The following is a 16688-nucleotide window of genomic DNA, read 5'->3' on the forward strand; positions in this document are numbered from 1 at the left end:
GTAGCGGGCGTACGCATGCGCAGAGAAATGCGTAGGCGGAGCTGCCAGGGCAGGGTGCTGTGAATGGTTTCCTGGAGGTAGACAGAGATGGTTCCGCTTTCCGGCCGCTCTGGCAGGGCTCGGCGGTTGCGGGGAGATGGGGAGGCGCTACTGTAGAGCTGGCTGAGGGGAAGTGAGGAGCGGTGGTCGCTCCTTCCTGCTGGCACTCGCTGCTAGTCGTGTGCTGCGCCGGGAATTAGCTCCCCTCACCATGGCCGCCAACCTGCGGAAGGGCGGTGGGCTGATTGGGATGGTGAAGGACGCCTTCCAACCGCACCATCACCATCTCAGCCCGCACCAGCCCGGCGCTGTGGACAAGAAGATGGTGGAGAAGTGCTGGAAGCTGATGGACAAGGTGAGAGGAGGAGGATGGGGAGCTCTCCGGAAGCTGCGGGTGCAGCAGGAAGGGGAACCCCAGGGGAGTGGGACAGGATGAAGAGAAACGGAAGCCCCTTGTGGGAGAGGGGTGCGAAAATGTAGAAGCTTCATGAGGAACGGGGGAACTGGAGATGGGCTGAAAGGGAGAAGGACGGAGACGGGGGGGTTAGAAAGCCCACTGGGCATGGCAGGGTGGTGGCTTTACTTTGCCCCTAACCGGGGCACATCTTGTGCAGAAAATGGGACCTAAGGGAAGCGAAAAGAGGCCTTTCGTCTCAGGATCTGTGTGATTGCTGACCTAAGGGTGTCTTTGCCCCCAGATGTCTAGTGACCTCTGGTTCAGAAACATTTAGACCATTTGCTTCTTGCAGGTCAAGGGAGATTCCACAGTCCTTGTGACAATGTGTGATATAGTGCATGGAAGTCAGGGAAGTGAAAGTTCATGCTGAGCCTTTTAGTTCTTGGTGTGGGGGCTGGGTATCCTGGAAGAATGGGATAAGACAATCTGCTTGCAAGGGGTTGATGGGCCCCTTTAATTTTGGCTGGTCTCTGGATCAAAAACCTAGACTCCCCTAACTTCCCCTTACTGAGCTAACCAGGCAGTTCATGGAACTAGTGAAGGTTCAGCATGAGAAGGGATGGGGGGGGGGGCATACAGTTAAATAGTTTAAGGATTCTTAAAATGATTAAAAACACTGCCATTTGAAAATGATTAATGGCTTATCTTTCAGGAGTCATTTGGTTCTAGTGTTCTTAGGGAAATTATTAAACAGGTCTGCTTAAAATGCAGACCATCTGCACTTTTAAGGTCTTTTCATTACTGTTAGGTATTTCAAGAGCGTAGTTTGGAAAGTTTTTATAAGAGGTTGCGGCCTGCTTCCTCTTTCCTATTCAGATATCATATTGTGATATTTTGAAGGGGAAGCAGTCTGAGTATTCTAGAATAGGTTTTCTTTAAGACCAGGGTATAAATCTTGTGCAGTGTACCACCCCCCCCCCCCCCCCTTTGTTTCTCTCCTAGCCACATGTTACTTTCCTGTGATATACAACAGCTGAATAAACTAAACTAAAAGTATTTATATACCGCAATGACCCTGTGGGTTCTAAGCAATTTACAAATAAGAGACCAGCATATCTGGAAAATTACAAGAAATAATTATGCATTTATTCAGTTTCTGGGGAAGATATGAGCAGGACTTCTTGCCACATCCTTGATTTTTCAGTGGACTGTTTTTATTCACCTCCTGAAATCTGCCAACAAGATAGATGGCCTGATAGTTTTACCCAGCACTTTTCTAACTGGGTATTCTTTAATCACGATTCTTGTGTTAGAATTGTATCTCAGTGGTAAAAGTATAACTATGCCATGATTTTTATTTGTTTAAAACATTACTTGACAGGTGTAGATGCTTAGGAACTCCACAGCCAACCTGGTTTTCAGGGTATCTGTAATGAATATGCATGAGAGAATTTGTATACAATTAAGGCAATTAATGCACATCTCTCTTGCGTTATTCGCTGTGGATATACTGAAAAGGAGATCAGCTGTGTGGCTCCCAGAACGGGCTTTGGAAGCCCTCGTGGTGTTAGTATTGGGGCTGGAAATTTTAAATAGATCTTGGATCACCTGGGTGTCTAGAATTTGGGTCCCAGTGCCTGATTCTTCTGTAAGCCTGACAGGATTGCTGTGGCCAGGGATGTGGAATTGGAGTCGGAAGCAGTTTTGAGTGGAATCGGTCAGTAAAAACATTGTATGGTAAATTTATCACTTTATACTTATCTTTATCCTGGATATAAAGTTATTGTTACCAGTACTTTAGATCCAGAACAAAACATTTAAAGCCCAATATCATTAGGAGTTGGAGTCACAGTAGAAAAATAGTCGTCGAAGGTTTGGTGCACTGACTCCATTGCTCTGACTCTGGCTGCCTGGAGTTGAGATGGTGCTGCCAAATTGGGCCTAAGGGAAGAAGCTGCTGCCACCAGCCCTTGTCTAGTGAAAAGGCCACTGTGCTGGCCCCATCAAAAGAGCACTACTTGAGATGAGACTAGAGAGAGGGAGAAGATGGGATAGAGACTGGTGTTAAACCTAAGAAGAAAAATGGGGGGGGGGGGGGGGGGGGGGAGGCAAAATAAGCAAAACAAAATTAGACATAGTAAGTAAAAAAAAACAAAACCTGATGTGTAAAAAAAAACAAACATTGGCTAGTGCCTATGTTTTCAGAAACATACATCACTTGATTGGTATCTGGCTTGGTTTTGTTCATAGTTTAACATACTGAGCTTTGCATGTTGTTGGCCTGTCCAAGAAGTGGCAATTACAAGGGAGATGTGGCCTTAGCTTTCAGCCTCAGATTTAAAAGTATTGGCATATGATAGGGACTTAAAGCAAGGACTCGTGTTATTTGCTAGGTCGCCCGATTGCAGTATAGAATTGTTGATGCTTCTGGAATAACAAGGTTTAAGTAAATACAAGTCAGTTTATATTTTGTGTCTCCATCACACCTTTGCACTGCACATTGTATGCAAACCATTTGAGTGCTATACTGCCTTTACTGGCAGATAGGTCAATGCAGTTTACATAACAAAATATATATATTATAAAAAAGAAACAGAAATCCGTACAGTGACAGAAAAGTCAGCTAAATGTACATACGGGGTTCGATTCCCTCTGTGGCTCTCGGTGATCCTGGGCAAGTCACTTAACGCTCCATTGTCTCAGGTACAGATCTTAGATTGTGAGCGTACTAAGAACATGCAAACTGCTTTGGTAGTACTACAGAAAGGCGATATATCAAAAATCACATAAAACACTTAACAGCTGCGAGTCCTTACTGCCCGGACAAGCTTCTCTCCTGCCTTGGAGTAGGGCAGCTTCACTATCCTTCGCCTGCCCTCATCAATCTGTAAGTGTGACTTTTACCATGCTTTATTGAGTGAACTTTGTTCCTTGTTTCTGCTACTTATTGACTTGTGCGCTGTCTGCCCACACACTGCTGCACTGGAGGTTCCATGTTCGATCCCCATACAACTTTGTTCCGGTCAAGCTTCTCTCTTGGTTATACGAGGCAAGGAACCTCCTTCTCCAGATGCTATTTAGTCACTTCCTTCAATTAATTTGGTCTCCACCTCCTACCCCTCTATTCCAGTTGGGTATGTAAATGCCAGGTTGGTGGTCAATAAAACTGATGTTGTTAGGGATTGGTTGGTGAGAAACAATTTAGGTTGTTGATGGTCTCAGAAACTTGACTTAATTAAATGGAGGATCCTTTACTCAATGCCTTTTGTCCCCCGAGTTACAAGGTCCTTCATCAAACTAGAGCTAAACAGAGGGGGTGGAATCACCATCATTTATAAGGCCGCCTTCAAAGTAGAACTGTTGTCACAACTGAACTCTTCTGATCTCGAGATTATTGTCTGCAAATTAAGTGCTCCTGCATTGTTGGAGCTCATGTGCCTTGTTCTCTTCTATCGCCCTCCAGGTTTTATTAGTAGGTGATATTAATTTGCATCTTGATAACCCTAGGGATGTTAAGACAAAGAGCTTACTTGATTTTCTTGCCTCTTGGCGATTCCTTCTGCCACATTCCCAATCCTCCCACATTAGGGGTCATCTGCTGGCTTATAGAACAGTACATATGGAGAATTGCTACCTGGGTGACCCATCCTGGTGCCATGGCCCTTGGTCAGACCATAAGACTCTTAAGTTCACTCTTTACTGTAGGGAAGCTACTAGATCTTTTCAGTCCACTGTCACCTCTCCTCCTTTTAAATCGAGAGGCAGAATTGATCCTGTAAAATTCTGTTCTGGGATCGTTGAAATTCCACAGCTTCCAGATGCAGACAGTGAGGATTTCTTTGTAAGTGGGATGAGCTATGTAGTTTTACCCTGGATAATATGGCTGCCATCAATTTTGTCTAAAGTCACCCAAAAGGTGTCACCCTGGTTCGATCAAAATATTCTCCTGAAGAGGCAGTGTAGAAAATTAGAGAGAAAGTGGTCCAAACATCTTATAAGAACAAACTGCTTTGGAGGAAGGTTATTGGGGATTATAAGAAAAAGATTGTAGAATCGAAAATCCTCTTATACAGAGCAAATTGGTTGCAACCACTTAAATACCCATAAGCTCTTTAGCCTTAATAGTCTTCTGTCAACCAAAAACTTATCAGTAACTGTAGATGCTCCCTCTGCTAATCAATTAACCACATACTTTGAATAAAAAGTAACTAAAATTATGGGGGCTGTTCTGCAACTTGTGTTCAGTCACGCATCAAGCAGCCTAGTCTGGATGCTGGTATTGCAGTTGACTGACTGTGGTCCTCCTTTCTGCTACCCACTCATGAGACTGTCAAATCCTTTCTCAAAAACTATTTTTCCTCACATTACCTTCTAGATGCATGTCTAAGTTATTTATTAAAAACTGCATGGATAGGATTTCATTTATTTTGACTTGGGATGCTTTTCCTCAGCGGAAAGGTTCCATAATACTTACCCCAGTCCCTAAGAGCACCTCGGCTTCTTTGGGAGACGTAACTAATTACAGGCCTGTCGCATCTATTCCATTGTTGATTAAGATAATGGAGGGCATAGTTGGTACTCGGCTTATGAATCACCTTTACTCTTTCTCCCTCTTTCATAAATGCCATTCAGGCTTTAGGCCTTGTTATAGTACCAAGACAGTCTTAAGTACATAAGTATTGCCATACTGGGACAGACCAAAGGTGCATCAAGCCCAGCATCCTGTTTCCAACTGTGGCCAATCCAGGTCACAAATACCTGGCAAGATCCCAAAAAAGTATAAAACATTTTATAGTGCTTATCCCAGAAATAGTGGATTTTCCCCAAGTCCAATTTAATAATGGTCTATGGACTTTTCCTTTAGGAAGCCATTCAAACCTTTTTAAAACTCTGCTAAGCTAACTGCCTTTACCACATTCTCTGGCAAAGAATTCCAGAGTTTAATTACACATTGAGTGAAGAAACATTTTCTCAGATTCATTTTAAATTTACTACTTTGTAGCTTCATCGCATGCTCCCTAGTCCTAGTATTTTTGGAACGCGTAAACAGACGCTTCACATCTACCCGTTTCACTCCACTCATTATTTTATAGACCTCTATCATATCTCCCCTCAGCCGTCTTTTCTCCAAACTGAAGAGCCCCAGTCACTTTAGCCTTTCCTCACAGGGAAGTCGTCCCATCCACTTTATTATTTTCGTTGCACTTCTCTGCACCTTTTCTAATTCCACTATATCTTTTTTGAGATGGGGCAACCAGAATTGAACACAATATTGAAGGTGTGGTCGCACCATAGAGCGTTACAAAGGCATTACAACGTCCTCATTTTTGTTTTCCATTCCTTTCCTAATAATACCTAACATTCTATTTGCTTTCTTAGCCGCAGTAGCACACTGAGCAGAAGGTTTCAACGTATCATCAACGACAACACCTAGATCTCTTTCTTAGTCGGTGACTCCTAACGTGGAACCTTGCATGATGTAGCTATAATTTGGGTTCCTCTTTCCCACATGCATCACTTTGCAGTTGCTCACATTAAACATCATCTGCCATTTAGATTCCCAGTCTTGTAAGGTCCTCTTGTAATTTTTCACAATCCTCCCGCGATTTTTTAGTGATGCAATTTGATATATCAAGTGCCTTTGACCTTGTTGATCATGAGTTGTTTTTAGGCCTGTTCGACCAATTCGGACTGTATGGGAAGGTTCACCAATGGTTCCACAGGCTTCCTAAATCTAGATCGTATCAGGTGAAGTCAAGTTCTTTCTCACCATCTTGGTCTCCTGACTGCAGGATGTCACAGGACTCACTGCTAACTCAGCGCTGTCTCCAATCCTGTTCAATGTTATGATGGCTCTGTTAGGTGAAAGACTGGAGGCAGCGGGGTTCTGCACTTTCATTTATGCAGACAATATCACAATCTATATCCCTTTCAAAGACTGGTCTTCCAGAAAGTGTCTCTAAGATTAGCCTTGGTCTGGATTTGTTGGAATTCTGGGCTTCTGAATTTAAGTTAAATAGAGATGAGACAAAATTTCTTGTGGTAACCAATCTCTTCGATTGTACCGTGTATAATATTACCATTGACAATGTGTTCTACCCCTTAGACACTACACTTAGGGTAAATAATTGTGTGCACGTTGGTCCTCTTTGCTTCTGTCTTTATAGGGGAGCTGACAGAATTCTTTATGCACATCCATTGACTCCAGACCAACTTTAATCGTTTAAGATTACATATGATCTTGGAATCAATGCCTATAACTGCACAATGAACACCGCAAGACTCCTGAAGCAGGTGTTTTGACGCCGAAACACAACAGCTGTGTCAAGTCATTTGAGTTGTATCAATAAAGATCACCCTTTTGAATGAATGCCTCCCTTGTTTTTTGTAGAAGAGCCATCTACCGTACTGCTGACGCTCTTGGGATTGAACGTTCCTCCACTTTTGTGTGGTTGTCTCCTTTCAGTTTCACCCACTGCTGTTCTGCTTCCTTCAGCTGTTCACATCCAACTAGCTCTTTCTTGAGAAATTCCTCCATCTTGGCAAAGTTAGTTCTAGGACCTTCAGTCTTGAAAAAGCCCTCTCCTCCTTTGTCTTAATATTGAACCACAACCCTTGGTGATCGCTAGATGCCAAATGATCTCCCACCATAGCATCGGAAACATTGTCTATGTGTGTAAGCACTAGGTCTAGAATAGTTCCATTCCGCTTTGGTTGCGTCCCCCACTGCTAAAACAATTCTTCCTGTAGAGAATCCAAGATCCCTTTGCTTCTAGATGACTCCACAGTAGGGATGCCCCAATCGACATCTGGCATATTAAAATCGCCTATCAGTAGTGCTTCCCCTTTCCTATTTTTGAATGTCAGTTGATAATTTTAGGACCCAAAAAAATCAGTCATCTTATATTTAAGAGGTTGTTTTGTGGTTATATGTCTGTTATATTAATTTTGATTATTTATGTTGTGTTTTGAACCCACCTGGGGCAATTTGGTAAGACAGATCTAAGTAAGTAACTTATGTTCTCTTCTTATGGAGGAGACAAACTGACAAATTTTAACTTGGGTAAGAATGGCACACAATGAAAGGGAAGGGGACCAAGCCCTTTGAAAACATGACTGACTTTCAAAGGCTGCATTAAAAATGAGAGAGGGTGGTAGGGGATCCTTGCTCTTCTTGGCTGCTTTCTCCACAGCACATCACAATCGATAAAATAAAAAACAAATCTTAAAAACAGTATTAATAAAAATGCCATATTGTCCACAGTCACAATCGCTTTAAGATTTTCCTGAAAGAATCAAGTATAAACAATTATCTCTAAAACTTAGAGGTGAATTTTAATTGTGTCCTAAACATCTGACCCAGTCAGCCAAATTTGCTCAGTTATATAGTAACATAGTAATGATAGCAGATAAAGACCTGAATGGGCCATCCAGTCTGCCCAATAAAATTTTTGTCAAGGTTGCACCAAGATTTGAGCATGGATCACTGGATTTCAAAGTTCAGAGTTCTATCCATTACACTGTGGAACCATCTATAGCTAAAAACTTGCTGAAATTTGACTGCCTAGGGTTAGGCCTGACCTCTGTGCTATGGTTAGGCCTGGAACGATGAATCCTTGGAATGTTTGTGGCACTGCTTATTTGTCGAGTGGCTAAATTAGTCATGGTCAGTTTTTCAAAGGGGCCAGTCTAGCCACCTTACTCTAGAAATTTTGGTTGTAGCTAAAAATCCAGTTAACCTATCAGAATTTGACCAGACCTTCAGCTCATGCTAAACATATACCGCTAAACCACTGGGATTATTTTACAAGGAGGACCAGATCTTGTTTTATATGTTACCGTACAAGTTGCTTCATTGATAGTATTTGAGAAATGTAATAAGCCTTTTTGAAGAAATTTACCTAAAACGGTGTTCAGTAAGTATGTATGTGCGTTAAGTGCTTCCTAGTCACTGTGGACTCACGGTAACCCTGTGGATAGTTGCCCTAAACCGAGTTTGGGCAGCTAATCATTGACAGGGGCATCCATAGCTGCTGCTGTTGTTTGTCCATCACACTGCTGGTCTTCCTTTTCTTTTGCATAGACCTTCAACCTTGCCAAGCATGATGTGTCCATGGTATGAACGTTGAAGTCGTGTCCTTTGAGCTTCCAAGGAAAAATTAGGTTTGATCTCCAGTACTTATTAATTTGTTCTTCAGACAATCCACTGTATATGCAGTATTCTTTATCCAGCACCGTAATTTGAAGGTATTGATTTTTCTTCCTGTCTTTTTAACTGCGTAGACTTTCATATCCATGTGACATTATGAATATGTCATGGTTTGGACAAGTTGTATCTTTGTATGCGGAGATACTTCTTGTCTAGGTCCTCTTGCTAACAGCAAGTTTAATTTCTTGACTGCTTGTTATTAATTATTGATCCAAGCAGGTTGGTTATCTATTTTTTCTCCATCAAGAATGAAATTAAAGTTCAGGGCCATTTTGAGACTGTTCCTTGTTCTTGATAATCAGATGCTTCAGAGCATTTTCACGTTCAGCCAGTAACATTCATGCTTCAGGTTTCTTCATACAGTTCTGCTTCTGTGATTTGTTCTGTTTGTAGCTTGAACAGGTAAGGGGGAGAATATGCAGTCTTCTTGTACACATTTGCTGATTTTTAAATGATTCTGTTTTCCTTGTTTTTCCATTCAAACTGTTGCTAATTAAAAAAAAAAAACCACCTTTTTTCAGTTTAACCAGTACTACACAATAAAATTTTATATGAGCTAACAAGGCTAATAACTCAATATGAAGGTTGTGCATGAGAAATATGAGGCACAGTAAGTATGACAGGGACATAAGCAGTAAAAATATTCAAATAACAGTACACATTATAGCATAGTAGGCAACTATACTATAATGTGGAGGTGTGACATGGTCACCCTTATCTCTGGTTACTCTATCAAATTTAAGGAAAAATTGCAGCTAGAGTATGTATAGTGATCTGTTAGTCTTTTTTTGTGTGTGTGACTCGCTAGTTAGTTGCTTCTTCCATTAAAAGCTTGGAAGAAGAGCCAGGCTTTTGTCTGCTTTCTGAAGTAGAGATAGTCTTGCATTAGGCAAAACTTTTCTGGGAGTGCGTGTGGGGGGGCTACTCATGAGAAGGCTCATTGACAGGTGTTGCATCCCATGATTTCCTTTGAAGAGGACCTTAGCAGCCTTGGAGGTGCATAGATCCCGTTGAAGTATTCTTGGCCATTTCCTTTGAGGGCCTTAAAGATCAGACATACAGATTAGTTTTAAATGTAACTCTGTATTGTATAGTAGCCAGCGAAGGTTGTTTTTTGGGGTTTTGTTGTTTTGGGGTTTTTTTTTTTTTTTGCAGAAATGGTGTGATGTAATTACATCACAACTTTCTATCAGTCGTGCTGCAGCATTCTGAATCCATTGCAGCTGATACAAACCAGTATAGAGTGCATTACAGTAATAGCATGATATCATCTTGCCAGTGCCAACACGTACTTGTGCATTAACTTGATGTACTCATTTTCAATTGATTTCCCCCAGTAAGCACAATACCAGATCCAAAGGTAGCAATACTCCTTACCCTATTAACTGTGACAATTTCCTCCTTCCAGTGCAACATTACGAACTTGCATTGCTGTATTAACTGAGTCAGAGATCTTATCCCCATGCATTCTTTTCAGATAGCAGAGAGAGATTATTCACAACAACATTTGCTGTAAGGTCATCAGCGCTACCCAGTCACTAAAGTCGGTCCTAAAACTGCACAAGTACAACTCTTTACACAAAGGCTTTTGACATGATAGAATGATTTTTGATGTCCAAGGATGTGATATCCCAAATCTGACAACCAGGGTTGTCCAGCCTCAGTCCTGCACTACTTCTGTTGTATGCAAATAGATCTCATGTATATTCATTGGGGAAATCCAGTATGCATCCCCATATTCTGAGGTGGACTCCCTCTGTTCTCCTCTCCTTTCTGATATTTTGCTTGGGGCCCTTAATTTATGCTTCTGCCATTACCTTCAGAGATTGCTCAGGATGTCCCACAGTATTCTAGAGAAACTCCTAATATTCATGCTAATACTTCTTATAACTAGTGACCTAGGTTAATATGAATTATGATACCAGACGATTGGCAAGTACTCTAGCCAGGATTTTTAACATCGGCTATAATCAGTGACCTAGAATGTTAGCCACAGTCTAGGCCATCTTAAGCGCCTCATGTAGAATCTGGAAGGTTCCCTTCATCGAGACAACAGTTGCATACATTTTAGAATTAAAAGAAAAAAACAAACCCAAACCCTTGTTTATATAACTCAGCAGGAAGACCATGGTGACCTAGTGACCTTCCATTTCCTAAAGCACAAATAAGCTGGCCTGATCTGTTTGGCTGTCTTCAGTATTCGTTATCTTCCACAGAGGATGCTGTCCAATGAATTTGCTCAAGGAAAACTGCCATGTTTCTTCTGCTTATTTCTGACCTGAAGTCATATAACTAGAATCTGTTGTTGGTAGTAATGCAGATCTCTGACACAACCAATAAAGGAACTGGCCGCCTCAGTAACCGTGCATTTTTTTTTTTTTACATTTGTACCCCATGCTTTCCCACTCATGACAGGCTCAATGCGGCTTACATATTGTATACAGGTATTTATTTGTACCTGGGGCAATGGAGGGTTAAGTGACTTGCCCAGAGTCACAAGGAGCTGCCTGTGCCTGAAGTGGGAATCGAACTCAGTTCCTCAGTTCCCCAGGACCAAAGTCCACCACCCTAACCACTAGGCCACTCCTCCACGTCAATTTCCTGCATTTTGACTTGTTTGCGTTCTGGCAGGGTTTCAGGAGAAATGGTGGGTATGTAACTCTTTCCAGACTTGAAGTTGAGGTTCACGTTTTTTGTGTTTTCAATCTGTTAATTTTTTAGTATAACACAGGATTCTCCGAGGACAAGCAGGCTGCTTGTTCTCACGACTGGGTTGACGTCCGCGGCAGCCCCCACCAACCGGAAGAAGCTTCGCGGGACGGTCGGCACGCAGGGCACGCCCACCGCGCATGCGCGGCCGTCTTCCCGCCCGTGCGCGACCGCTCCCGCCAGTTACTTTTTTTCCGCGACTGGAGAGAGTTGTGCAATTGCCTCTCTCTCCGTTCAGCCGCCGGATTTTTCGACCGCGTTTACGCGGATCGTTGCTTTGACCCATTCGGTTCCTCTTTCTTTCTTTCTTCGTATTGTAAAAAAAAAAAAAAAAGATTTTCGCGCGTGTGGAGCACGCGCTCCCCTTTTCCCTCGCTTCCAGCGGGGACGCCTCGTTGCGGCCTAGTGGCCGCTCGGTCGGCTAGTTTTTTCGTGGTGTGATTTTAGCCACCATTGCCGACTTTGACTTCGCCGACGCGATTTTTCCGTCGATGTCCTCGAAGGTCCCGAGTGGATTTAAAAAGTGTGGTCGCTGCGGCCGGCCGATCTCGCAGACCGACACCCACGCTTGGTGCCTCCAGTGCCTCGGGCCGGAGCACAATCTCAAGTCGTGCGCGCTGTGTCTCGGTCTCCGGAAACGGACTCAGGTTGCGAGGCAAGTTCTGCGGGACCGTCTTTTTGGAACTTGCGCCGGCCCCTCGACGTCGACCTCGACGGCATCGGTATCGAAAGCCGGATCTTCGGTACCGGTATCGATGCCCGAGACATCGGCACCGATGGCAGCAACCCCAGGAGAACAGGTCCCGTCGGTCCGCCGGTGAGAGTGGGGTTGAGAGGCCGCGTGGGCTGTCGGCCCCGGTCACTCCCTCAGCTCGTGAGCCACGGGACCGAACCCTGTCGGACCCGGTACCTCGAGACCGAGGGGGATCGACCTCCTCCTCCTCCATGCCCTCCGGCGCCGGTGACGTGCACCGGAAAAAAGATAAGAAGCGCCGTCACCGGGAGCCCTCGGTGCACCCTGAAGGGGAGTCGACGCCGAAGCGTCATCGCAGAGAGGAGAGATCTCCGTCGGTGGTGGAGGTACCGACGCGTCGGGGTTCCGGCACCTCGGTGCCGTCTCCTGGCCCCCAGCAGCTTCTGGCACCGACACCCTTACCGGCCCCACCGCCTTTCCCGGCAGCGGGCCTGGACGAGTGCCTCAGAGCCATCCTTCCGGGGATCCTGGAAGGGCTGATGCGCCAGGCTGTGCCGGCGTCGGGGGTGCTTGCGCCCCCGGCGCCGATGACTGTGGCGCCGGCGAGCTCTAGCCCGGCGCCGGGGCTGTCGACACCGCCGCCGCTTGCGGTGCCGGGCTCGACCGCCACGCAGGTGGAGTCCCCGTCGACGTCGATGGAGGGAGCTCCGTCCCCGCCGGCGCGGGAGTCCACCGCTCGACGACACCGAGACCTCGGTGCCTCGACGTCGAGCCGGGCCCGGTACCGGACTCAGCTACATGAGCTAATGTCCGATACCGAGGATGAGGACTCGTGGGGGGAAGAGGAAGACCCGAGATATTTCTCCTCAGAGGAGTCTACGGGCCTTCCCTCGGACCCCACGCCGTCACCGGAGAGGAAGCTCTCACCTCCTGAGAGTCTCTCCTTTGCCTCCTTTGTGCGGGATATGTCTATAAGCATTCCCTTTCCCGTGGTCTCTGTGGAAGAGCCGAGGGCCGAGATGCTCGAGGTCCTCGACTATCCATCACCACCTAGAGAGTCCTCCACGGTACCGCTGCACAATGTCCTGAAGGAGACGCTGCTTCGGAACTGGGTGCGACCACTAACTAACCCCACCATTCCCAAGAAAGCAGAGTCCCAGTACAGGATCCACTCTGACCCAGAGCTCATGCGGCCCCCAGTTGCCCCATGACTCAGCGGTCGTGGATTCTGCTCTCAAGAGGGCACGGAGTTCGAGGGATACCGCCTCGGCGCCCCCGGGGCGGGAGTCTCGCACTCTGGACTCATTTGGGAGGAAGGCCTACCAATCCTCCATGCTCGTGACCCGCATCCAATCTTACCTGCTCTATATGAGCATCCACATGCGGACCAATGTGCAACAGCTGGCGGACCTGGTCGATAAGCTCCCGCCGGAGCAGTCCAGGCCATATCAGGAGGTGGTCAGGCAGCTGAAGGCGTGCAGAAGTTCCTGTCCAGGGGGATTTTTGACACCTGTGACGTGGCATCTCGTGCTGCGGCCCAAGGTATAGTGATGCGCAGGCTCTCATGGCTGCGTGCCTCTGACCTGGACAACCGCACCCAGCAGAGACTGGCTGACGTCCCTTGCCGGGGGGATAATATTTTTGGCGAGAAGGCCGAGCAGATGGTTGACCAACTGCATCAGCGGGAAACCGCTCTCGACAAGCTCTCCCACCGGGCGCCTTCAGCACCCGCCCCCGCGGGCGGGCGTTTTTTCCCGGGCTCGGCAGGCTGCACCCTATTCTTTTGCGAAGCGTAGGTACAACCAGCCGGCCCGAAGGCCTCGTCAGGCACAGGGACAGCCCCAGCGCGCTCGTTCCCGTCAACAGCGTGCGCCTAAGCAGCCCCCTGCGCCTCCACAGCAAAAGCCGGGGACGGGCTTTTGACTGGATCCACGGGAACATAGCCGCCCTACAAGTGTCCGTACCGGACGACCTGCCGGTCGGAGGGAGGGTAAAATTCTTTCACCAAAGGTGGCCTCTCATAACCTCCGACCAGTGGGTTCTCCAAATAGTGCGGTGCGGATACGCCCTGAATTTGACCTCCCTGCCTCCAAATTGTCCTCCGGGAGCTCAGTCTTTCAGCTCCCATCACAAGCAGGTACTTGCAGAGGAACTCTCCGCCCTTCTCAGCGCCAATGCGGTCGAGCCCGTACCACCCGGGCAGGAAGGGCAGGGATTCTATTCCAGGTACTTCCTTGTGGAAAAGAAAACAGGGGGGATGCGTCCCATCCTAGACCTGAGAGGCCTGAACAAATTCCTGGTCAAAGAAAAGTTCAGGATGCTTTCCTTGGGCACCCTTCTGCCAATGATTCAGAAAAACGATTGGCTATGTTCCCTGGATTTAAAGGACGCATACACTCACATCCCGATACTGCCAGCTCACAGACAGTATCTCAGATTCCGCCTGGGCGCACGGCACTTTCAGTATTGTGTGCTGCCCTTTGGGCTCGCCTCTGCCCCACGAGTGTTTACAAAGTGCCTCGTGGTGGTAGCGGCCTACCTACGCAAGCTGGGAGTGCACGTGTTCCCATATCTCGACGATTGGCTGGTCAAGAACACCTCGAAGGCAGGAGCCCTCCGGTCCATGCAGTGCACTATTCAACTTCTGGAGCTGCTGGGGTTTGTGATAAATTACCCAAAGTCCCATCTCCAGCCAACTCAGTCTCTGGAATTCATAGGAGCGCTGCTGAATTCCCAGACGGTTCAGGCCTACCTTCCCGAAGCGAGGGCCACCAATCTCTTGGCCCTGGCTTCGCAGACCAGAGCGTCTCAGCAGATCACAGCTCGGCAGATGTTGAGACTTCTGGGTCATATGGCCTCCACAGTTCATGTGACTCCCATGGCTCGTCTTCACATGAGATCTGCTCAATGGACCCTAGCTTCCCAGTGGTTCCAAGCCACCGGGAATCTAGAGGATGTCATCCGCCTCTCCACCAGTTGCCGCACTTCACTGCTCTGGTGGACCATACGGACCAATTTGACCCTGGGACGTCCATTCCAAATTCCGCAGCCCACGAAAGTGCTGACGACGGATGCATCCCGCCTGGGGTGGGGAGCCCATGTCGATGGGCTTCACACCCAGGGTCTGTGGTCCCTCCAGGAAAAGGATCTGCAGATCAACCTCCTGGAGCTCCGAGCGATCTGGAACGCACTGAAGGCTTTCAGAGATCGGCTGTCCTGCCAAATTATCCAAATTCGGACAGACAATCAGGTTGCAATGTATTACGTCAACAAGCAGGGGGGCACCGGATCTCGCCCCCTGTGTCAGGAAGCCGTCGGTATGTGGCGTTGGGCGTGTCGCTTCGGCATGCTTCTCCAAGCCACGTACCTGGCAGGCGTAAACAACAGTCTGGCCGACAGACTGAGCAGAGTCATGCAACCGCACGAGTGGTCGCTCCATTCCAGAGTGGTACGCAAGATCTTCCGAGAGTGGGGCACCCCCTCGGTGGATCTTTTCGCCTCTCAGACCAACCACAAGCTGCCTCTGTTCTGTTCCAGGCTTCAGACACACGGCAGGCTAGCGTCAGATGCCTTTCTCCTTCATTGGGGGACCGGCCTCCTGTATGCTTATCCTCCCATACCTTTGGTGGGGAAGACCTTACTGAAGCTCAAGCAAGACCGCGGCACCATGATTCTGATAGCGCCCTTTTGGCCCCGTCAGATCTGGTTCCCTCTTCTTCTGGAGTTGTCCTCCGAAGAACCGTGGAGATTGGAGTGTTTTCCGACTCTCATTTCGCAGAACGACGGAGCGTTGCTGCACCCCAACCTTCAATCCCTGGCTCTCACGGCCTGGATGTTGAGGGCGTAGACTTCGCTGCGTTGGGTCTGTCTGAGGGTGTCTCCCGGGTCTTGCTTGCCTCTAGGAAGGATTCCACTAAAAAGAGTTACTTTTTCAAGTGGAGGAGGTTTGTCGTTTGGTGTGAGAGCAAGGCCCTAGAACCTCGTTCTTGCCCTGCACAGAACCTGCTTGAATACCTTCTGCACTTATCAGAGTCTGGCCTCAAGACCAACTCAGTAAGGAATCACCTTAGTGCGATTAGTGCTTACCATTATCGTGTGGAAGGTAAAGCCATCTCTGGAGAGCCTTTAGTCGTTCGATTCATGAGAGGTTTGCTTTTGTCAAAGCCCCCTATCAAGCCTCCTACTGTGTCATGGGATCTCAACGTCGTCCTCACCCAGCTGATGAAACCTCCTTTTGAGCCACTGAATACCTGCCATCTGAAGTACTTGACCTGGAAGGTCATTTTCTTGGTGGCAGTTACTTCAGCTCGTAGGGTCAGTGAGCTTCAAGCCCTGGTAGCTCATGCTCCATATACCAAATTTCATCACAACAGAGTAGTGCTCCGCACCCACCCAAAGTTCCTGCCGAAGGTGGTGTCGGAGTTCCATCTTAACCAGTCAATTGTCTTGCCAACATTCTTCCCCAGGCCGCATACCCGCCCTGCTGAACGTCAGTTGCACACATTGGACTGCAAGAGAGCATTGGCCTTCTACTTGGAGCGGACACAGCCCAACAGACAGTCCGCCCAATTGTTTATTTCTTTCGACCCTAACAGGCTAGGGGTCGCTGTCGGGAAACGCACCATCTCCAATTGGCTAGC

At 47.2% G+C, this 16688-nt stretch overlaps 1 protein-coding gene across 2 annotated transcripts in view; it reads left to right on the top strand.

Annotated features, from left to right (window-relative positions):
- The first annotated feature begins 43 nt into the window (after positions 1–43).
- The window catches only part of CBL (Cbl proto-oncogene), a 94541-nt gene continuing 77896 nt past the window's right edge, over positions 44–16688 (top strand). For both annotated transcript variants that reach the window (XM_030220505.1, XM_030220506.1), the window contains exon 1: positions 44–394. In XM_030220505.1, coding sequence (XP_030076365.1) covers positions 251–394 — 144 coding nt within the window. In that variant the 5' untranslated portion in view covers positions 44–250. The remainder of the gene's footprint in view (positions 395–16688) is intronic.

Source organism: Microcaecilia unicolor, chromosome 12 (assembly GCF_901765095.1).
Source record: "Microcaecilia unicolor chromosome 12, aMicUni1.1, whole genome shotgun sequence".
In the NCBI taxonomy this organism is placed as follows: Eukaryota; Metazoa; Chordata; class Amphibia; order Gymnophiona; family Siphonopidae; genus Microcaecilia; species Microcaecilia unicolor.